General features: G+C 39.4%; 1 protein-coding gene across 2 annotated transcripts; it reads left to right on the top strand.

The window, feature by feature from the left end:
• Positions 1–7,316: 7,316 nt before the first annotated feature.
• Positions 7,317–24,287, top strand: LOC125242381 (soluble guanylate cyclase 89Db-like). 2 transcript variants are annotated; one of them, XM_048151184.1, is made up of 14 exons: positions 7,317–7,441; positions 11,112–11,189; positions 11,391–12,103; positions 13,988–14,181; positions 15,012–15,136; positions 17,988–18,119; positions 18,345–18,446; positions 18,738–18,904; positions 19,119–19,395; positions 19,779–19,919; positions 20,333–20,456; positions 21,604–21,713; positions 23,149–23,238; positions 24,034–24,287. In XM_048151184.1, the coding sequence occupies exons 1-14, from the start codon at positions 7,400–7,402 to the stop codon at positions 24,133–24,135; spliced, it is 2,397 nt and encodes a 798-aa protein (XP_048007141.1). In that variant the 5' UTR covers positions 7,317–7,399; the 3' UTR covers positions 24,136–24,287. The 2 variants fall into 2 exon arrangements, with proteins under 2 accessions (XP_048007141.1, XP_048007142.1); XM_048151185.1 differs by lacking the exon at positions 7,317–7,441 and having other exon boundaries at positions 11,121–11,244.

Genomic DNA, 24,287 nt, shown 5'->3' with positions numbered 1-24,287 from the left:
CAACCCAATTAAGCTCGATGGCAATAACCCGAATAGGCAATGGAGCCGCGTCCTTCGAAGGGCGCATGGCCAATTGGCCCCAATGCGCTTCGGCGAACCAATTCAACGCATTCTGCTTGATGACTTCACTGTCGCTAGGAGACTTGATAATATACGGTAAGTATAACCAGCAAACACCCATTGACGAGGAAATCGCGACACGAAAATGGAGATGGATTGGACACACTCTTCGGAGAGGGGGAAGAAATAATGCGAGCATTGCTTTCGACTGGAAACCGCAGAATGCAAGCCGTGGCCCCGGGCGCCCTGTTCACTCATGGAAGCGGTCCGTCGAAAATGAGCTACGAGCGGCTGGTCTGAGCTGGAGCGAGGCCACGAGGGTCGCTGAAGATAGAAAGGCGTGGCGCGAGCTTGTGAAGGCCCTTTGCACCTCTGGGGTGCCTTAGGACTACAACAACAACAACAACAAGTATAACCAGCCTTGTACCAGATGGATGCGGTCAGTGGAGAAGGAGGCTGGCGCAAGTGGACTTTTTTTTCGACAGAGGTGGAGGTAATCCTCATTGGATACTAGGCTGGAAGGATTTTGAATTAGCCGTCCTGCAGGATCGTGAAAAGTGGAAGATTCTTCTAAGAGCCCTATGTCCCTAGTGAGGAATATCAGGATCACATCATCATCATCATCATAACCAGCCGGCCTAGCCGAAGTGACAATTTTGACGGTGCGTGGCGATCGAAGCTCAGTCTGGCTCTGTCGCGTTACTACAGAAGAGCGATGGGAGACCTACCATGCGCGTTTTGGAGCGTTTTTTAAGCGATTGTGACGTTGACTACGTATGTACTTACTAGACAGGAGTATAATCGTTGACGCTCTGTGGCGAACGATATGCAACTCCACACCAATCCGGAAGAGCGATAAACAGCAAAACACGTATCTAAATTGTAGTATTCTATTCTTAGGTTCAGAATGTGGGTACAAATATTTTTAAAATAAGCTTAATTTTTATTAATTACTAGCTTGGGCCCACGGCTTCGCTCGCGTTAAATTACCTACACACAGTCACTCGAATCGAATTTTGTAATTGTAAACATAGCGTACAATAATATGTTATGCATGCTAAACTATAAGTAATTTAATTCTCATTTAAGTGAAGTTGTATAATTATATCTTCTTTGAGAAATAAAAAAGTTCTTAAACCTTAAATTCAAAAATTGAGGAATGCTCCATACAAAGTTCCACCCCCAATTTTACGGAAGTGGGGGGTTAAAAAGAAACAAAAAGTAGCCTGTGTCACTTTCCATCCCTTCAACTATCTCCACTTAAATAATCACGTCAATTCGTTGCTCCGTTTTGCCGTGAAAGACGGACAAACAAACATACACACACACTTTCCCATTTATAATATTAGTATGGATTAAATTAACAATGAATCTCGAATTAATTAACTTATATCAGCATTCGCAGTAATATTACAGTGAGCAATAGGAGCGCCTGTGCTGAAAATGAAGGTTGTTATAACAGTCACTCTGTAAAATAGATCAGTAAGGGCCAGTTGCATCAACCACTTTTGACAGACACATCATCGTCACGCAGCAGACGTCTATGGAACTTCCCATACGATAAAATTTAACGAACGCTTTAACGGTGACAGACGGTTTGGTGCAACCGGCCCTAAATCACGAGCACGCGCCGGTATCAATTACCCCCTTGTTGGCATAACTGGCTGTGGGCGCCACTTATTCTGGTATCTTGCAATTTACTGGCCTCGTAGGTACCTACATATTACAGAGAAATTGAGCTTGCAAGTTTTAGTGCTATAATGTTATTGAAAATGCAATTGGGAAATAGTTGGGAATGGTTTTTAATGAATGAATGGTCTCCTTGTTAACTTTAATAATTATTTTAATTCTACTGAAATGAAATAAATTAAATATTTATTTAACATTAGAAATAATTATAGGTACAGTCAGCCAAAAAAGTGGTTTACCACTTTTTGACCTTATGGGCTTAAAAAAGAGTCGAAAAGTGATAAACCACTTTCTTGGCTGATCGTACTTATACTTGGTAATTTAAGGTAGTAAGTATTCTATCTAATACTTGGTCATATTTTCATAGGCATATTTTTATTTCACAGTAATGACACAGTATAAAGCAGTAATAACTCTTCTAACAAACTTCACTCCGCGCGGTGTGTCGAAAACTACTCTCCATATGCACCGAATACATGCGAAACTGGTAAGTATTGGGCTGGACAGTCGGGGCCGCGTTTGCGCGCTGTGTTGACGTGTTGAGTTCGGGAGAAAATGACGTCAGCACCGAAGACATATTTTCGTTACTGTAGTGTTTATGGGTGTATGGAGAACAGTTCTCAAAATTCGGAAATGTCAGAATGTTCTTTAGAATTCCTAGACACACAGAAAAGTAAGTGGTTGTTATATTTTTGCAGTGTTAGGTACATTATTGCTTACGTTAATGGCGTAAAAGTGAGATTTAAAGCTAGAATGACACATTAAAAATTTAAAATCAATAAGGATTTATCTGTAACGACATTTAGGTAGATGCTGCGATCTATCTAGCTCGAAAGTTTGGTACCTACTTAAATATTGTGCAAACATCTATTCAAACATTTTATGTAAATACGATTTCGTCAGTATTTAAGAAACAAACACGTACTTGAATCTTTATTAGATAAAAAGGTAGAAAGAGCGTTGGTACTAGCATAGCGCCATACACAGTTACTACGAGTAGGACAGTAGCACAGGTACAACCCTGCGTGACCTTGCGCAGTAGTAACGACCGCGTCGCCGCTGCCGGAGATTAACTACTGATTTATCCTTATACTGTGGTAATGATTTGCCATAGTTATGCCACTATAAAAAATATAGTTTTTTTGTACCTTATTGTAATATCTACCTCACAAGGCGCCAGGCAATTGACTCAGAATCTCTAGGTCCACACATATTGATTCGTATTTTTTGTATCTTTATTGAGAACATCTTTCAATTTTAAAAGATTAAGCATTCAGTAAACAATGTTAAGAGAGTGGATTGACCTTGAGCCTCTCTCAAAAATGTCGTCCTGTAGGCATAGACTGAAATTGCAAATGACACGGTCTTCTGATTCTAAAAGCATTTCGTTATTACTGGGCTCTCTGCCGCGACGCGGATTTACAGAGAATAGGTCTATTGTATATAGGACTATTTATAGGCTTCTGTGCCCTTATTTTGATTTATGCCCTTGTAAAAAATATCCGTGTAGAAAAACATACCTACATATATGTAGTAGATACTTGTAATTTGCAGTCGAAACTAAGTACCTAAGTAATACAGGAAAATGCAACAAAACAACGTACCTAATTTGAAACGGTGATATATATTTTGAAAATAGACCTACAGATAAAATAAATATCAAGCGAAAAAGGGTTCCGGTTCCGGAAGCTCCCTACTGGGTAAAATACATATGAATGTCAGTAAGGTTGCCTTAGTAACCCATACAACCATTTCAGTCGCAAAATCTTCAAATCAGTAACTAACTGTCAAATGTGACATAACGCGTGGTAACGTCGTGCAAACAATGCGACCGTATTGATACAATAACAAAATGTAGTCGTCGTGTGCACTCGTTACGGTAACAAAATGTGTACGAATTTGTGGCTGTCAATGTCACTGTCAGAATGACTTTTAACGACACTTTATTAGTCGACGTTTGCACACATAACGGTAACAACATGTGGACGAATTTGTGGCTGTCATTGTCACTGTCAGAACGGTTTCTGACAGTGACATTGACAGAATTTGTACACACATGTGTAGGTCTGATTACCGAACTGCTCCTAAACCACTGTATCCGCAAATGACAATCTGAAATACGAAGGTTTCTCAAACTGTCTTGTGAAAGTTGTGAAGTTGTGGACTGGTTGCTTTGAATCATTTAAATATGAGCGAATTAAATAATAATAAACGACGACGACCATTTAAGCACTCTTCGACATTTTATAGAAATGTGGGAAAGTTAAGAAAAGTGCAGAATGATAATACAAATAGATAAGCACTTTATAGTTACTTAATGTATTAAATATACACCGTGTTTCCGGTATCACTCAAAACCTCAGACACCCCAACTGATTTTTATTTTTTTAAACGTATCTAGAATATTCATTTTTTAATTTGATGATTATTATTTTTTTAAATTGAATATTTGATTTTCTGTGCAGCTCTACTCGACTTTTAACTCTACACTCAATAAAATAATTGCTAGCTACCATTGTAAACCTTAAAGCTGATTAATTGTGTATGTTACTGCAACAACATAAGGTTTACCAATAGACAGCTATGTCACTGTAAAGCACGTTAAACTGTGTCACAGTACCAAACTTCAAATTGGACAGGTGACGCAGTAAGCAAATTTAAACCTAAAATTCAAAATGACAAGGTTGCAATTAGGTAAGAGTTCAATTTGTTATGACTTATGATGAACTTTAAAATTAAAGTGACACAACGTCAAACTCGTAGCGGAAAAAATAATCGTCCAAGTAACCAGCCAGTATTCCTAAATACTGAAAAAGGTATACAACCTCTAGCAATATGATATGCACAATGTTGTATTACGAATTTGTAGAATGGGCACGTAAACAATAACTAATTATACAAATTAAAACGAAAAATATTACCCCCATCAAGATATAGCTCAATCGATTCTACTCTTGATTCTGAACAAACGGTTTTCAGGTTTTTAGTGTTAAGTGAAACACGGTGTATAATTTTTAATTCTTATTGATAAAAATGAAGTGTAGTGTTGCTTTACACAATAAAAGTAGGAATCAAATGAAATAGAGTATTTACTGTGATATTAATAGAATTTCTGTTGCGCAATGATAGTTTTTTTTTCAGTAAAGATGCTGCTTTTTTTAACGCAGTAGTGCGACTGCGAGCAAATCAAGCAATGATTCATTTCTTGTCTGGTCGAAACTCTTAGCTTAGATTTAGGTACTGAAAATCGTCGTACGATACACGTGCGAAAAGGACATTCAAAACTCGTGTCGATTTAAAACACTCCCTTCGTTCGTGTATTAATTTATCGCTACTCGTATCGATTTTTCTCTTTTCTGCACTCGTATCTACAAGTATTTTGTTTGGGTTACAAAAAAAACACATTATTTACTCTACTACGTTTTATTTATGTCTCTTTAACATTACAAATTTGTAGACACTTATCTATACAAAAATCTTGACAAAAGAAGTACAGATCGCTGAAATTAATGTTGATAGTGATATTAATGACGACTACTTCAACAAGTGTCAATTGTGAAATGCCGCAAAATACTAGTTGCTCTATAGAAGACCATAATAATATGATCCCCGATCCTTTACAACCCAGCAGCTCGGTACGCACGTTACAATTTTTTTTAATCTTCTTTAGTGAGGGCAACTGAGTACGACGGCATATTTAATTGTTTATAAAGTTTGAGGATACCTGGAAAAAATAATACAAGAAGCCATTTTGAAAATATAATAAATATTCACTGCTTTCGGTCACGCGTGTACGCTGCGACCATTTTGCGACCGTTTGTCGACCGTTTGGTGACCGTTTGGCGACTGTTTTTTACATGGAATATTACCTTCTTAATCCATATTTTAACAACTTTATTGGTTTTCTAGGCATTATTTTTATTATTTCAGTATAGTATATGCACCGGAGCACTAAAACTTCACCAATCAATATACATAACACGCAAACACCGAGTAGTCAATAATATTATTACTGGTTAAACTGAGGTAAATTGATGGCGCGTTGATAAATTTAGACTTATTTTATGAAATCACTCGAGCAATTTAATTGGCCATGGTAATTAGCCCACATTATATTACAAATGCAAACAATATTTTATCTTTAACAAATTCTTACGCCATTACATTTTAATGTCAAATGATTTTATTTCTTTTTTACTTTGACGTCTCTGACAGTCGCCATTTGAAAAGAATGAAATGAACGAATGATTTTGGGAAAGTAGTCGCCAAACGGTAACAATGTGTGCACGCGTAGTGCACACTTCTGTCACTTCTGTGAACATTTGTGCCTGTTACCAATCGTCCCCATTTGGGTCGCCGCGACTAAACGTCGACCGTACTGCGACTAAGCATTGAGACCCGAAGACCTGTGTGTACACAAAATAGGAGGATTTGCGTAGGAACGGCGACCGATTATGGTTATATGGGAAGTACCTTTAGGTACTTACATTTAACAGGAAAGCAGAGCAGTGCCAAACGGAATAATAAATCGGCGGTGAATTAATAATACCTACCTATTTATCTCGACAACTCGGTCTCGGTTTCTCTTCAATTATGAAGACTAGAAGCACCTTGCGGATATATTATACTCTGTCAACCAAGTCTGTCAGTAAATAAGAACAAAGAAAACTATATGCATCCTTTTCTTTAGGGTGCTAGAGAAAAGGATACCTATAGTTTTCTTAGTTCTTATTTACTGACAGACTTGTTTGACAGAATATAGCTGCCTATTATTTCAATAGGTACTTATAGGAAATCGGTATTAAAATACTATAGCAATGGTATTAAATATATCGAATCATTTCTAAAGAGTTGTAGTGTAGGTGTACTATATATTTTGTTACTAACGCTCTGTTCATAGTTCATAGCAGCAGCGGCTCCTAAAATTCTCACTTAAGGTCCTGAAAAATTACCAACAGGTCCTTATTGGTAGCGCTAAGCACAGGCTGTAAAATGCCAGGGCACGTGGCGTCAGTACCCGCGCGAGAGCCTCGCAGGCTACACGGGCGATTGCAGCAACTTAGCGTTCCAGTAACTTGACACGTACACTGGCTGCTCTATTTTTAACCTTACGGCTTTGTATTTTTCAAATTCGGACCCTTTGGAAAACCCACTGGAGCGAGATTAGCTCAGTGTTTTGACAAAATTATACTTCGGCTACATTATGACATGACCCCCTCTTTATCAAAAAAATCCATTATTTTAAACTTTTAATGATAATATCCTCAAAGAACGATTAAGTAGTTAAAATAAATGTAATAAAAGTTAGTGATACTGAGGATCTACCTACTTTCAGTATTGTCTATGCATATGCGTACCTATTTATTTTAACTGGTGCTTTAATTTAGATTTTACGGGATTTTCTAAATTTTCCAAAGCACTTCATTTTATAATTCATGTATAATATACTTAATGTGTTAATAATGTGTAAAAAAATATTTTAATACTTCCAAATTTCTTGTTTTTTTGCAATACCTAAGTTGTGAGTTGGTTGTGAAATAAAATTTTATGTGTTTTTTGTCCAATTTTCCGCCCATGCGTAAATGAGTATTTTGTAAAGTAGGAAGTTCGTAAACAAGGTTTACTCGCGCCTCCAACTCCAAGAAGAGCCATGTACGGGTGGCTGCTGGAGAGTGTGCAGCACTACATCGTGGTAAGACACCTTTAACACGACACGACTCAACTAAGCTACAGCGCGGCAAATCTCGACTGGGGGGCAATTGTAACTAATCCACTTTTTTGAGTTCTACGTGTATCCACGAACGGGTGAACACGCCTACCGTAAATTATAACCGGTGGACACTCTATTTAATAATGCAAACATTGTAAAACATGGAAAAAATGGACCAGTTACATTTGCCCCCCCCCCCATTCGAGATTGGCCCCGCTGTACCTTAATAATTTTCAATTTTTACACAAGTTGAGTAAATCCAATTAAATCCATGTATAATGTTTCAAAATCAGGCAAAAAGTGTCAGTCCCATTAATCAGTGCGCAACGCTTCCAATGTTCTCAATAGTGCCTGGAAAATTCCATACCTACATGGTGTAGGTTCGAAGTGTAAGATTTAAGTAAATAAATAACAAACGTGAAAAATATTCGTCAATTGTGCTCCTATTTATCACGTTTTCACTCATAGAACTAGGACACTCCAAAATACCAGAATATTACTACGACAATGTCGCCATATTTTTTCAATCTAAACCCAGTGTTTACTCAGAGATATAAATATATCTAAGTAATGGCGATGGCGACAGGGTAATTATATTGGAGACGATTAATTTCTTAATGACCCTTTTAAGTCTCCTTCAAGGTGAAGGCTAGCCAAACTCAATTAAACTAAACGTAACTTACCCTCCCCCACTTCAGGAAAGGGGCTAAGTGTCGAGATTGCTCCTTTGCTCCTCCGCCGCTTACGCCCACTTGTTGATATACTTTGATTACAGGTCAATTCACAAGAGCTGGCACGAATGGAACGAATGTTTGAATGAAAATATGCATGTGTGTGACAGATTAACCAATAAAATGGTGGCTCTTGACAGTTACGACTGTATACCAATACAGGTGTCACTCACACAATCAAAGTTTCGTTCATTTCATTCGTGCCAGCTTTCGTGAATCGACCTGTACTTCCCGGACATTTTTAATAATTTACGACTTCGGTATAAGTAAATAAATAAATAAATATTATAGGACATTCTTACACAGATTGACTGAGGCCCACGGTAAGCTCAAGAAGGCTTGTGTTGTGGGTACCCAGACTACGATATATATAATATATAAATACTTATATACATAGAAAACATCCATGACTCAGGAACAAATAAGTATCTGTGCTCATCACACAAATAAATGCCCTTACTGGGATTCGAACCCGGGACCGCGGCGCAGCAGGCAGGGTCACTATTACCGACTGCGCCAGACCGGTCGTCAAATAGTATAAGTATTTATGAGTGGTCAATTGTGGTGTGGGCGATGTGCTAGCAACCTGTCGCGGCAATATCACGATTTAGATTTCTTTCAACCCAATTGCTAAGAAAGGCACTGAAAGAGTTTTATGTGATCTACCTACCCTTTTTGTATGTCTGTATTTATGACTTCTGATACTAACTACATCGGTGCTAAACATGTTTATGAATATATAATACTGTAATTAGTTATAGTTGTGTTCATCTTCATCGTGTGTTAATATTGGGTAAGGTAGAGCGGGACAATTTTGACTGGAACTCTCTTTATCTCGGATTATGAACAACGCAACAATATTCGCAAGTCGCTGATGCAAAATAATTTAGCGAATAATTATTATTCATTTCCCTTACACGCATTAGGTAATTAGGTATCTAATTATGAATTAAATACCTTTAGCGCTAATATTTAATGGTGAAGACTGCAGTCTAAAATTCACCAACGCAAAATATTCAAGAATAGCATCGACTAATTGTAATTATCGCGATATCCTTCTTGCATAAGGTCTCTATTGTCTGACTAAAAATAGACGCCCATTTTTGGAGTGTCACGTCCTTTGATAAACGAAATTGTTGCCATGCTCTCTATTCCATACTCAGTTACTTTATTTTTACAGACGACTAAATCCCTCAAGACTCAATTTCCCACGTAACAAGTAATATTTTAACTTAACTTGATATTTACAGTTTGCCCCCCTTTCATTTTGGCCATTTTCTGTAATTAATTTAAAAAATAATATTTTCAATTTTATAGAGGTTAACGATGTTCATAAGTATTTCAAATTTCAAAGCGATAGCATAAGTAGTTCTCGAGATATTTAATAATGTGACAGACAGACAGACAGACAGACGGACAGAGTCGCACCATAAGGGTTTCTTTTGTACATTTTTGGTAAGGAACCCAAAAACGTACCTCAGAACCATATAGAAATAGGTACGGTAGCCTAGATGGCGTTACATCTTTGGGGGACGCTCAGCTAGATGGCGCTAATATTAATATTTGACATTTTAACACATATCAAGCTAAGAATATGGGCCAAATTATCAAAACAGGTTTAAGACTTTTAAGCTTGTGTCGAGAGATGGCAGTCTATGCACTGTGATTACATATCTTACTTTGACAGTAACTCTCTATTACTTGATCCTCTTTGATTTTTACTAAGTAAAAAATAAATAAAACTATTGCATTGCCTACAGCAACGGGATTGGGCTCGTTCATCAGTGGTTTTGACTACTCGTGAAGTTACCAAGTTTTTAATTACCGTAGATTTTGTTTAGATTAGGTCATACTTACATACAGATTGAAACTTTAGGTAAACCACGTATATTATACTATAAGGCCTGACTCGTAACGGATTTGTCAAATTCAAAACTGTTTTAACGGTACCAGAGCCGGCCGAATCAAAGTATGTTTTTCTATAATGTGTTTAAAATGTATTTAAAATTTATTATTTATTAGTAAATTCATCATTCTCCATTTCTCCTCGCTCATGTTGTAAGTTTTATTGTATGCCCTCCATCGTACATCCGACAGTGTTTTTCGACACATTCTTAGTTTTAGTCCTATCAAGGACTATCTTTTTTTAAATATTTTGGTGGCTTATGGTTGGTGTCATTTAAATGAATGAATTTCTTAGACACTCCATCCTATTCCGGTTAATAGGTGAATACTATGAGACTTCGTTAAATTAAGTTTTTTACCCGATTTGAATAGCGTTGGCCTTAGCAGGCTGCTGGCTTCATAGCTGTGGTGGATGATATCCAGCTATTGTCAGAATAAAGTTGAAAGATCATATTATTAAATAAAATCTGCGAAGAGCTTCGTTCAGCAGTTTTTGTTGTAGATTTTTTATCGAAAAGTGGTTACTTTGCTTTAAATGCTTAGTAACGGACACTGCATCGACTGAATTCCTAGTAAAGTGGATATTTGGAGACTCATCTACATTATCATTGTTTCATAGGAATCGTAAAGAAATTGCCTTTCAGATAAGGTATAATGTTGGTTGCCTGGTAGTGTTGAAAATGATTCAAATGCAAGTTTCGTCAACAGGAATCAAGTTTTTGACAGCAATTTGTCGCCGAATTATTTTCAGCGATCACTTTAATTTTATCTATCTAGTTAGTTGAGAATTGCTTTTAAACATGATTCTAACATAATAATTTTGTGAATCTGGCAATTTGAATGGTGTAATGTATATATAAAGTAAGCTAGAAATTATACAAGAAAAAGCACTCTGAATTTGACAAATCCGTTACGAATCAGGCCTTACTTGACATCCCTCCTTTTCCTTTTGCGTTGTCGTATTCGAATAAAAAATAATCATAAATGTATTTTTATGTGAATATACTGTTCCCCAGCAAGAGTGTGGAGAGGAAATATGGGAGACCATCCTACGAGAAGCCGGTGCGAGGAACACGGTGTTCAGCGCTACTCAGGTACCGAACACACGATCGCTGATCCACATGTTATATTGGATTAAAATAAAGAAGTGTATGTACACTAGAAGTAAGAAAATATTGACTGAAATACTGCCTGTTTGTCAGTTACCTCTTGATACTTAATTATATGAATCAGTTGAATGAATATTTTACATTTGCAGCTCACTGTACCTATAATATAAAGATTGTGTATTTCAGCAATACCCAGATGCTTTGATGCTGCGCCTGGCCAGCGCCCTGGCTCGGCTGGTGGGCGAGGAGCCGGCGAGCGCCGCGCCCGGCAGCCCCGCGCCGCGCAAGCCCTCGCTCAAGGCCAAGCCCTCCTGGCGCAGCGCCTCGCTGCACAACGACAACAGGAACCCGCACTTCAAGTGCCCCTTCACGGCCACCAATGCTCTCACTGCGGCCACGAAAAAAGAAATAGAAGCGTACAACTCACAGGAAGAAATCAGAACTCAGGCATCGGCAGCATCAGCGGATAAAATTAATATAAAAGAAGAACTCACCAATTTGAAAGACGTAACAAACAGTTGCCAGGAAATCGTCAAGTATAATAGGAGGAGCTTAGGATTCAAACTTGAGGACAACAAAACTTTTCCATGTGTCCCTTCAACCTCGTCGGAAATGACTTCTAAAACTAGTCCGAATAGTAAAGAAGAATCTGGTGACTCGTTACCGACCTCTCCAGTATCTGAAAATGGAAAGAAGGCCAGATCCATTAGAAAGAACAGTGCTACTTTGGCTATGGAGGGATATCGGCGTCGTGGTAGCGGGGCGAAGCCCAGTGCCAAGATGAACCTCGGTCTTATCCGCGAGGACCAGCTACCCGGTATGAAGGAGAAGTTTGGAACTCCCGAGAAAGTTATGCATTTCTTTGGGAGATGCTTTGTGAAGTTTTTCAGTAAATATCAGTAAGTATCTATAGTATAGAATTTTTAGTTACATCGAGGCTACTAGTAACAGTAGTAACAGTAATTATACATATATGTATTTCATTTACTTGTGTATTGTAAAATGTATCATCAAACATTGTCTATAAGACAAAGTTTTTTCTCAAACATGCAATGAAATATTGTCTTTACGTTCCTTAAAATGGGCTGGGAAGTACGAGTATCGCTTTTTGGGCGCAACAACTCGAGAGGACTGTAAAGGGATTTCATATTATTTTTCAGGCCTAGGCCTGCAAAGTAACTTTTTTTTTATAAAATATTGTCCTTTAGAGCATTTTTTTTTATTTCATTGTATGTTTGAGAAAAGCACTATACATGCCTCGGCGTGAAAACGGATTCCCGGCCTCGTATCCCTATCCGGCCTCGCTCGCACGCTCGCTCGGCCGTATATACCCACTTGGCCGGAAATCCTCATTTTCCCGGTCTCTGATGTAATGTACTATTGTTACAAGGTCAGCAATGTCAGCATCTGCCGGTCTCAGAAAACTTTTTCCAATAACGTGTCAGTTGTCGATAAAATCTCCGCGTATTTTGACGCGACGGGAACGTTGAACGTTGCGTTGCGAATCATTTATCAACGTGGGTGCGTAACACGTGTAGGCCTTGATCGCCCGCCGCATTTCGTGCCACTGGAGCGAAAATAATGCTGATAGGGTTAATTTCCTAATTTGTCTAGAAGCTGGTCTGATATTGCTAAAACCTACTCAATATTAGTAGGTAGGCAATTACAGTAGCCGCTCGATAATCTGGTAGCCGAATTTTCCTGCTTAGTAAATTTATTAGAAGTACCGGATTAGAGTATTTGTATGGAAAAAAAAAACAGAACTAGGTAAGTATTGGGTCAAGAGGTCACACGGACACTGCAACCGCTCTATAATACTTGCTGCACAGTCGAACGTGGATTACCGAGCACTTGAAGTCTACTGCATAATAATTTTTAAGAAAAAAAAACCGCCTTCCTTTGGGGTTCTGGTGATAAATACTTTCAAATGTTGGATTATGTTATCAATTCGTCTGTATATTTTTTAATGTTTGTTATTCGATATCTCCGTCATTTCTGAACCAATTTTGAAATCTGGATGATTCTGAAGTACTTACAGATGAGAATGATTATCAGAACGGAACTCTAACCAGGGGCGGCTCACTCTTCATCAGCAGTTCCACTGCACCAAATGTCACTGTTCTGGACGTAAGTGCATGCTGTTCTTATAAAAATACCAAAGTCACTATAAGTGTGCCGTTCAGATTTGAGGAGTTCCGTTCTGACCATCATGAGCAGTTCCACTGCACCAAATGTCACTGTTCTGGACGTAAGTGCATGCTGTTCTTATAAAAATACCAAAGTCACTATAAGTGTGCTGTTCAGATTTGAGGAGTTCCATTCTGACCATCATCAGGAGTTCCACTGCACCAAATGTCACTGTTCCGTACGTAAATGCATGCTGTTCCTTTAAAAACACAAAAATCACCATATGTATGCCTTTAGATTTGAGGAGTTCCCTCGATTTCTCCAGGATCCCATCATCAAAACTGGGTTCTGAGAAAAATGGGACCAATCTGTATGCATATACATTCAATCAAAAAAAAAATTTCAAAATCGGTCTAGTAACGACGGAGATATCGAGGAACAAACATTTAAAAAATAAAAAAATAAAACATACAGACGACTTGATAACCCCTTCCTTTGAGATTTGGAAGGCGGTTAAAAAGACGAGTCAATCACTGAACACAGTAAAAACATCCTAATTATAATACTATAGTGCAATCAGATCATGTACGTTATGAATAAGGAGTATTTTGTCCATGAAAATATCCTACAAACACAACACACCGCGTCTATCCCAGGTACGACCAGATGATCCGCGCGACGGGGCGGTACTTCTGCACGTTCCTGCAGTCGGTGGACAACATCCACCAGCGCATGCAGTTCACGTTCCCGCGCATGCGCTCGCCCAGCATGCAGCTGACGCGCGCGCACCGCCACGGCGCCGAGCTCGTCTACAGCAGCACGCGCACCGGCTTCACGCACTACCTCATGGGTACATCTATCTCCGAATGTTGCAAAGCATTCTTTACAAGCCTATAGTTATTAGCCAACAGTCATACTTCGGCATCATGCCATAGGTCATCATGGGATATTTAATCAGTGGACCTCCCAAATTAGATATGTGAATCATCATTATCAATATTATCATCATCAATATTATCGTTAGCTACAGCTATATATATATATTTAATATGTTAGCTATAGCTTTCATTTTAATTACCTAAGGGTTTATCTGAGCATTTCTCCGAGCATTTCAACTGCTTTGTCTTCGGCAGCTTTATTTACGTAAATCCCGTAAAAGTCTCATGCATTTTTGACAATGAAGTAGACATCGCGGATTTCTACCAGAAACGACTAAAACTCTTGCTACGCATACGGAATTGGGGCTGCCAATGCCACCGAAGTCAAAGCGTTTGAACGCTCGAAAAAATGCCCGGTTGAATGAAATTTATCGTATAGGCGCCAGCGGCGGCTAGTGAAAATTTCCTTAACATTAGGTACAGTCGAGTGCAAAAATACGTATCGATTTTATCCGCTCAAAAATATGTACCGAGACCTTATTCCGCCGACATAAAGTGCTATGGGACATATTTTTGATAAGTTGTACGCACCCATATTTTTACACTTGACTGTACTTTACCTACTAGTAATCAATTTTAGGCAAGCCGGTGGGAATCGGCTTGCATGGACCAGCCGCTGCGCGCGTGTAATCAATTTTTGGTTTACTGACTCTATCCTTTAACTTTATAGTACCTACGCAGTCTTAATTAACAACGTCAACAAAATATACATAAATCTAACGATCCTTATGATTTGTAACAGGTCAACTGTATGAGATAGCGGAGGACATTTTCTCGCTGAAGCTGAAGGTTTCCATTATGAAGGAGAGCATGGAGGGGAGCTACTACGTGGCAGTGCTACGCCTCGAGTTCGACAACAGCGACTATGTAAGTTACGAGTATTATTACTTATTTATTAACCACGGATTAGGGAAAAAATTAGGGAAGGGACAGTTATATTATTCACACTAATTTAACCCCAGCGCCCTAGTACACTCGTATCTAGAAAAATAGGAATCCAAAAGTTTAGTCGCTGATGACGGGATAAGGTATATCAAAGAACCAGAATTTCTAGTAATCAGATGACACGGGTTTATTGTTTTTCTGTCCCCCTTGGAATGTAGGTATGAATTTTTTACTAACATTCCCCGCTTGGGAAATAAAAGCAATACGAGCACCGTACCCGCTGGTACAATATTGAAAAACCTTTAGCTATCGCCAGGTAAAACATACTTTACTTTACAGCTGTCCAGAAATATATGACTATTGACAAGAGGGCGCTGTTATTCTGATTTTTGATGTAAGCGGTGACATTTCAGTATAAGTAGTATGGTGAAAATAGATCTAATTAAATTCCGCAACATGTCGCGTAGTCATATATTTCTGGTCAGGATCTATCTATACGCATTGAACACTTGTACAGTCTCTTGCAAATAATCGATGAAAACAGACATTAATTTGCGGAAATCCATGATACTTAATCAAAATCTAGAAAATTACTTTGCTAATCCGCGAATAGAATAGATAACGTGCTAGTCAATCAGTGCTAACCCATTACTTACTTGCGTATTTTTGCATGCAATTAATGATTCCGCCCTTCCATCGCAAAAATAACCACAATCATAATCATAATATTCATAATCAAAACCACGTACTTATCTCATACTTTAATATAGAGGTAGGTATATTTATACTGACTAAAAACTTATAAGCCGGCGTAACCTACAGCTTGGTTTAACTAAGTAACATTCGTATGCAAATATTAAATCGGCAACAGGCAACATATAAGCCTGCATACGTCGCTGTCTTGGAAATTTAATCAAAGTAGGATTGACAAGGGACCGTGCTACGTACTTTATTATCACTTTCCTCCGCTGAATCTTATTGGAATCGATTTCCTTTCCCAATAATACTTAGGTAACCAATATTCTGGCCTGTAAACAAGTTATGGAGGGTATCGGGGGCACGAGGAGTGTATTAGCGTATAAAGCCTTTCCAAATGTCTCAATTGGTCGGGCACTTGAATGTAAATTAACTCATTGTTATGCCACTCGAGAAGCTATTGGGCGAATTTAGTGCGCTTCGTATTTAGACCAAACTACGAGTAAATGGAGAAATGTAGTGTAGGTATCCATTAAGTATACAGGCGTTAATAAGTATAAATTGCTTCGAGTGTCTCTTTTTCAATTTTAGGAACGCTGTTCGTTTTGAAATATCTCAACTAAACTTTAAGCTGCAACTAAACTTTAAACTTTAAGCAACTGCTAGTGCCAGACTCGTAGGACAGAGTTGGGTTCAGATTTGGTGACATTTAGATGGTAATAAATTAACTTGAAGAGGTTTTGAGATACTGTACACCACACGTACATCCGCCCCCGTAGCTACGGTAACATAACCAGCTATAGCGTATTAGCCCTTTGTAACACTTTGAGAACTCTCAAAACTGTCTGATCGAATAAAAAATATTACTTCTGTACTTCTGTAGCATAGCATCCCACAAACGAAAACTTGCCAAAACGAAAGCAATGATACTTAATTATTCAAGATAAATAGGAAGGAAAGACCATTTTCACCTTCATCATCAACCTCCTTGCGTTATCCCGGCATCCACCACGGCTCATGGAAGCCTGCCATATTGACAACTAATCCCAAGATTTGGCGTGGGCACTAGTTTTACGAAAGCGACTGCCACCTGACCTTCCAACCCGAAGAGCAACTAGGCCTTATTGGAATTAGTCCGGTTACCTCACGATGTTTTCCTTCACCGAAAAGCGACTGGCAAATATCAAATGACATTTCGCACATAAGTTCAGAAAAACTCATTGGTACGAGCCGGGTTCGAACCCGCGATCTCCGGATCGATAGTAGCACGCTCTTACCGCTAAGCCACCAGCGCTAGGTCATCTTCATCATCATATCAGCTCTTAATCGCCACTGCTGGCCCAGGTTCCGTTATAAGCATCTAAGCGATTTGAGAGTAAAATAAAAATACACATATAATTATATCGAACAGTCGAAGTGGAACGCAAACCAATTAAGTTTATGACAAAGGACGTTAATCGCTCCGTATGGGGTGTTAATGTGAACTGTGACGTTTTATTGTATTGTACAGTATTGTTTACTGTAGTTGGTGTGGTGCTTCACTATTGTTCAGAGGATGCCTTGAACTTTATGAGCTCCTTGTTCCTTATATTGCCAGACTCCGAGACATTATCACGTGAACTTCTGATGCATTAGATATGTTACGAGTATGTTAGCAAAATGATTCTCTCGAGAAATAATACAGGGTTTAGGTATACTCAATTATCACCAATCATGAAACCATTAACGTTTCAGAATTATCCTAAGGTTAGCCTATAGATAAATGAGCTTAGCTTTGATTTTATGAGCTGGCGCGGTTGCGGAAGTGTTCGGCGTCGCATTATTTACTTATTTATAGCGGTAGAGGGGTTTTAGTGGATAAATCATAGGTTTCATCAGCCTGGGGAGTCTAACATAACCATCCTCGCGCCTGGGAGGTATGCGTAATGCATTTCCCCCTGATTTATGAGAATTCTAGAAAGTTACGAATTTCTAAGAAAAACCGACTTATGAGTAGGTATTAATCAACACTATCAACCTAACGAAAATGTGGACAAACATTATTATTATGACTTCACACTTGCGAAACAGTAAACATAAGTACCTATAATTGGCTGGTAGAGAATGCCATGTAGCATTAAAGGTTAAAAAATTGCAGGTGCAATCACTGATGCTCCGCAAGTCGCTGCCGTGCCCGCTACCGCCCGTGCCCGTGGCCCTGCTGCTGCAACTGTTCCCGTTCGGAGTGCTACTGGACAGGCGGATGAAGATTATGAAAGCGGGCGAGAAGGTGCAGTAAACACTCCAGGTGCAAGAGCTGATGCTCCACCAGGCCCATGGCCCTGCTGCTGTAGCTGTTCCCTTTCGGAGTGCTACTGGACAGGCGGCTGAATTACGTTCCACTATTAATCAATGTTAATTAAAACACTCAATGATCAAGCCTCGTGTTACTCAGATATTTCGATAATATGTTTCAGTAAAAATATAAATTTCACTCAATGATTTTCTGTTTCAGCTTGTGTCAGCCTGGGGTGGCCCGTACATACGTATGGTCAAATCACCGATTTCGGAGATCCTACGCCTGAGAAAACCGAAAGTGTCATTCACTTGGGACAAGGTATGTCAAAGGCCACTCTTATAGGTGGGGTACTATTTCTTCTGTGGTATTCAACAATATCCTTTAAAAGCTCGCATTGCAACGACGCGCGCACTCGCATGCTTTAGTTACATTGCAGACTGTTGAGGTTACATGTATTATATATACAATTCAAAAGAAAATTTAGTGAATAGTGAAACTCGCTAGAGAGTTCTCGGTTCTCGCATCACGTAACTGGGCCATTGCCTTGGGTCTTGAGGAATGAGATTTCTTTATCAAGATTAGGTATTATAGTTTGGTTTGTTTGCTCAGGTAGTGTGCATGCAGACCGTGATGTTTGAGCTGGAGCTGATGAGGTGGCGCGGCAAGTGCCTGGCTGACGCGCGTCGTGGCTCGCAGGGTGCCAAGGCCATCCTGCTCAAGGGGCCGATCTACTTCCTTGAAGAGATCGATGCGCTGATCTTCTTGTGTAGCCCAATGTAAGTAATTACAGACTGTCTCGTGGTCCGCAGTTTATTGTAGCGACTCACAGAAAATTTCCAAAGCTGAACCTCATACTTGACTCATGCTAAAATCGGAGCCCCCTGCCCTTAAAACTCCTTAGAATGTACTAACTCGAGCGAACAACTACTATCTGTTTGTCAATTAATCTGTTCTATTACCATTTGATTTTTAAATACCATCCATTTCCAGATTTAACGGTCTCGATGAGTTGAAACAGGCAGACCTATGCCTAGCCGATATGAACGGCCACGGGCTCTCCAAAGAGATGATCCTCCACGGCTGGCAGCACCTGTCCAAGCTGGAACTCCTGTTCGAGAGGGCGGAGAGCCGCAGCCTTTCGCTGGAGAAGTCGTGTCGCTTGCTGGACCAGTGGAAGAAACGGAGCGACCAGTTACTATACTCTATGATACCGAAAGCTATTGTCGACCATTTGAGAGCGGGAAAAGATGCTATGTCTGCGTGCCAGGTACATCATCATGATACATTCTGTCTGAAAAAATATTGTTTTAATTACGGCGGAAGCCTATGCATGTTTTAGAACTGTCGAAAATAACTTTTTGGGTACAATAACGAATAGACTCTACTTACTGACTGAAGTGACAAATCACTCAAATCAGTAGGTATCGGGGTGACATTACTTATAGCATTGTTAAAATACAGCATTATGAAGGATTGTTAGGGTGGAAAACATTGAATGATAGTTGAGGAGTGTCTTTTCAAAAGGACTTAATTCTATAAATCAACAGGGGTTATTTTTATCTATGTTATCCTATAGAACTAATCCCTGTTAACATATAGAAATAAGTCCTTTTGAAAAGTCACTCCTCAGTTGTAACATGTTGGTTGCAGGCGTTCGACGTGACAATAATGTTCTGCGGCGTGCAGCTGGCAGAGGCGGGTACCCGCGCCGACGTGATGCACACGGTGGCGCACATGAACGAGGTCTACTCGCGCATCGATCGCCTCCTGGACGCGCACCGCGTCTACAAGGTGCCGTGTATATTTAATATTAAGCTGGACGTACAGCGTTTGCGGTAATCGATTGCATAGGCTACACAGTTTTGTAACTAGCCAAGGTAGAACTGTGCAGGAAAATCTGTGCAGGCACGCCATACCCTAGTGTATTTGTGTTGTGACGTACCGTATTTGTGACGGGTAGGTATATGAATGTTTTGATACGACTCACGCTGATGTTTGATACGACTCACGCTGAGGTTTTTCAATCACCAAGAGTAAAAGTAAGAGTCAAAGTCGTATCAAAACCATAACAAACTGTTAAATTCACATTTACCTCGTAGAAAACTAATGTAAGTTCGCTAACAATTCTACAAGTGCATCAGCCTAAAAGCCAAACTAGGTGCATAATTTGTAATATAGGTACCTATATGTACATATATTATCAGGTGGAGACAGTGGGTACGGTGTACATGCTGGTGGCAGGTGCGCCCGAGCGGCGCCGCGCGCACGCCGCCGCCGCCGCCAGCGCTGCGCTTGCCATAGCCCGCGCGCTACCACGCCTTACCATCGGTGAGTACAAGACGAGACGTCTCGACAAGTGCAGAGACATCGACAATTTTTTTTTATATCACATGGTGGCAAACAAGCATACGAACCGCCTGCTGGTAAGCAGTCACCGTATCCTATGGACGCTTGCAACTCCAGAGGTGTTAATTGCGCGTTACCGACCCTTTAGAAATTTATTGCCTTTTGTCTCCTATAGGCTACTAGCCTCCTAGTCAAATCAGCTTCTTTTTAAGAACTGTCAAAACGATTTTGAACGACTTGCTTATATGGAATTTACTTATATGAAATCGAATTGAGTGACGTCACGGTCAACTCAGTTACTTTATATTATATTTCTACCTGACTTATTAAATAGAAATTGGATTTAAAAATAACTTCTGTCCATGTTTTTCTTATAATTATCTGATGCTTTATTTCGTACATGGTATAAAATATTTTATTTTAACTACAGTCAAGTTGCCTATTTTACGCAAAACACGTCTGTCCTCATCGTCAATGATTGTATTGTACCGACTACCAATTCCGGTCGCCAACATTGACGCGTGAAGCAGACCACAACAGTAATAGGATTGTCACGCGCTGTATAAGCTTTAATAGTTATTTGTTATACAAGGGGGCAAAGTTGTATTTTAACGCCGAGTGTGGAATTGAAAAACGAGCAAGTGAAAGGATTCTATAGTTGAACCAAGAGCGAAGCGAGTGGTTCGAGAATAGAATCCTGAACTTGCGAGTTTTTTAACACACGAGAAGTAAAATACATTTGCACCCGAGTGTAACACAAAACTTTTCCCCTCACTATAGCGAGGAAAACACAACGCATAAAAATGTGTTTATCACTGCTTCCAGTAGTTCCACAGGTGGTAAATCATCTTTATTACTAGATTCACCTACTTTTATCAATTTTAAGGCAGTTAATTTGACTTTATTCAAGGTCAAATTACTTTACCCACTAGTGGATAAAATGCGTTTTTACCCGCTATTATTAAAGGACAAAACACGTGTTTCCGAGCTAGTGAGGGGAAAAAGACCACAAAGCCTTTTCTCGCTGCTAATTTTCTCCTCCAAACATCAAAACAGATCGTTTCTTAAATATTGTGTTTTATTCTGCTGAAAAACCGTTTCAATTTAGTTGCTCAATGTATTTTGACAGGCGTTCACTCGGGTCCTTGCGTGGCGGGCGTGCTGGGCCTGAAGTTGCCGCGGTACTGTCTCGTAGGTGACTCCGTCAACACAGCTAGTCGCATGCAGACTACCTCCGAGGTGATTATCTAATATTGTCACATTTTTGACACATGACAGCGTCCATAAAACGTAAACTGGCGCGATCTAATGAAATTTTAAATAAAATCCTGTAATATTAAAAAATATCAAGTACTTAAAAACATTCTAATTAACACAAGTCAAATTATATTCTATTGAAAATATTTCAACTTGTGCTATCTTAAAGTAGTCACACCACTATATATATAAATTAAAACCGAAATAAATTACACATATGAAAGAAAAAGTGACCAAGGCCAGCCATCTCTCGAGCTGAGTTTGGTTCACATGGGGGGCAAGAACCATACCGTTCTACCCTAGGGATGGTCAGAGGGCGCTACGAGTCCTTGTATTAGATTACTCATATGAGAGATAATTTCGACCTCAGCAGCTGTGACCTGGGTGGCCGAGCGGAAATAGGCATCTGCCGCGATTGCAGGGTACGCTGGTTCGATTCCAGCCTCAGGCACTGGAGGCCTTGGTCACTTTTTCTTTCATATGTGTAATTCATTTCGGTTTTAATAATCTAACACATGTTACATTTTTGCGGATCTTCGTTAGTGAGTATTTTACGATATTCATTTATCACGCAGGATTTACTTATATTATGTTATTTATAATCATTCATATTTTACAATAATTGGCAACGCGCATTGACACTGTTTGAAGGCGTCCATAGGTTACGGTGACCGCTTTACATCAGGCGGACCGTATACTTGTTTGCCACCGACGTTGTATAAAAAAAATATAGTGCTGTGGCAGAGTCTGTCATTTCGATTCAATTCAAATTACGTTGTAAGTTGATAGAAATCGTATATTTGTTTAAGCGCCTCCTTGTACATAGGGCCTAATCGATTCAACCAATTCGTAAATAATCGCTAGATTTGGCAAACGATACGTCTTTTAGCCACATCGCGACATACTTCAAAACAAATGTGTCAAAAATGTGAATTTACAGCTCAGGCACAATAAATAGGTAAACAGATACTGACTTTCAAGCACTTGACGTGTACTGGATTATGGACTGCCGTTTTGTACAGAATGAATATGTATGAATTTCTACCGTCTCTAATTCTCCCTCAATTGCTCAAAGGTTAACTGGTAGACGTCCCTTAGAAGTACAAGTTCGTCTGTACTCTAATGACAAGTTTTTTTTTTACATTCTTGTAGAATAAAGTGTTGTACTACAATTTCTACTTGCGTGTGTGTAAATTCCAAGCATAGTCAATTTCGGACAGACAATATAAGTACCTTAATGGTATTAACACTAACTATTGATAATTTTAATTAGGGTAAATTGCCATGCATGGCCACCTTGTATTAAAAATGAACTATACCTACTGATAAACAGACTTCATTTTACCATAACGTGGCCAGTTACAGGAAGGGAGAGTCACTGGCAATTTATCTTACTTTGTTTGCTTTTATTATGCAGCCGGGTCGTATCCAAATATCGGCGGCAACGGCAGCGCAGCTCCCAGCCGGCCGTTTCCGACTGCGGCGCCGCGGACTAATCGAAGTTAAGGTATGCGATATGCTAACCTAACCTAACCTTTTCCCCACCACTCAATATTGAAGTGCCATCTACGCCATGTCAAAATTGCACCTAAACAACCCGTATATAACAACCAAATCGTAGCGTGTGAAGTACAATGAAGTGACTTTATATTATAATATAATATATAATTATCGCCGCCATAGACTTCATAATATGAACTCATAATACTTACTCCTACAGGTTAAATTTATCTGTGCCTTTTTACCTAACAGAGTTACCTTTCAGGTGTCACATTTATCAAAACAGAAGAGTACCTAATAAGGCATTCCTTTACTTTACATCGTAAAATCGTGATTGGCACGTATAGATAAATATAGATAGTGATCTTCTTGCTTATCTACCTACATATAATGACATATATCCTATCGTTGCTTAAATGCTTATCTTTGAACTCGATGTATCGGTTACGAGGTCACTGTGCTAATTTGCGTCCAGACTACCTAAGTCAGTTTTCGTCCATTTAATTACATAATTAAACCTCTTTAAACGGATATCAAACCTTCTATGCCGCACTTACTGCTATCCTTATTGACTAATCTAAAATTTTATAGGTATGATTATTTAGTATTCCACATGTGGACAAAGATGCGGTATACAATGAACGCAAACTAGCACAATTACCTACCTATAAAGCGCACCTTCTGGGCGAGCTCCATCGTAGGCCACGTCTTTGCCTCGGTTAGTCTGTGACCATGAGTAAGCCCATTTAAGATAATAAATAATAAAAAAGAAGCTTCGTGATGAAGGACAATCATGTTTCAGGGTAAAGGCATGATGGAGACGTTCTGGCTGGAGGGCGAGGTGGAGGAGGACGAGGCTCACGAGGCGCTGCAGCTCTTCTCCGCACTCACCGGGGACGCCTGAGTCGGACGCCGCGACCTTCGACCCTGACGCGAACTCTTTCAGGTCCATCAATATAACCAGAGATCGGAACCGTTATTTATATAACTGAATCATGTTAAGTGGGAATGTCGGGTTAAACGGCGACTTATCAGGCAGGCAATTATGGTCGCGCG

The sequence above is a fragment of the Leguminivora glycinivorella genome, chromosome 2 (genome assembly GCF_023078275.1).
Source record: "Leguminivora glycinivorella isolate SPB_JAAS2020 chromosome 2, LegGlyc_1.1, whole genome shotgun sequence".
In the NCBI taxonomy this organism is placed as follows: Eukaryota; Metazoa; Arthropoda; class Insecta; order Lepidoptera; family Tortricidae; genus Leguminivora; species Leguminivora glycinivorella.
Note: the sequence above shows the minus strand (reverse complement) of the source record. Positions and strands in the feature narration are given on the sequence as shown.

Coding starts and splice junctions, on each gene's coding strand:
- LOC125242381 (XM_048151184.1), top strand. CDS start 7,400: ATGTACGGGTGGCTGCTGGAGAGTGTGCAGCACTACATCGTG. Junction 18,905..19,118: donor ATCTTCTTGTGTAGCCCAAT/GTAAGTAATTAC, acceptor ATCCATTTCCAG/ATTTAACGGTCTCGATGAGT. Junction 21,714..23,148: donor GCATGCAGACTACCTCCGAG/GTGATTATCTAA, acceptor TTTATTATGCAG/CCGGGTCGTATCCAAATATC.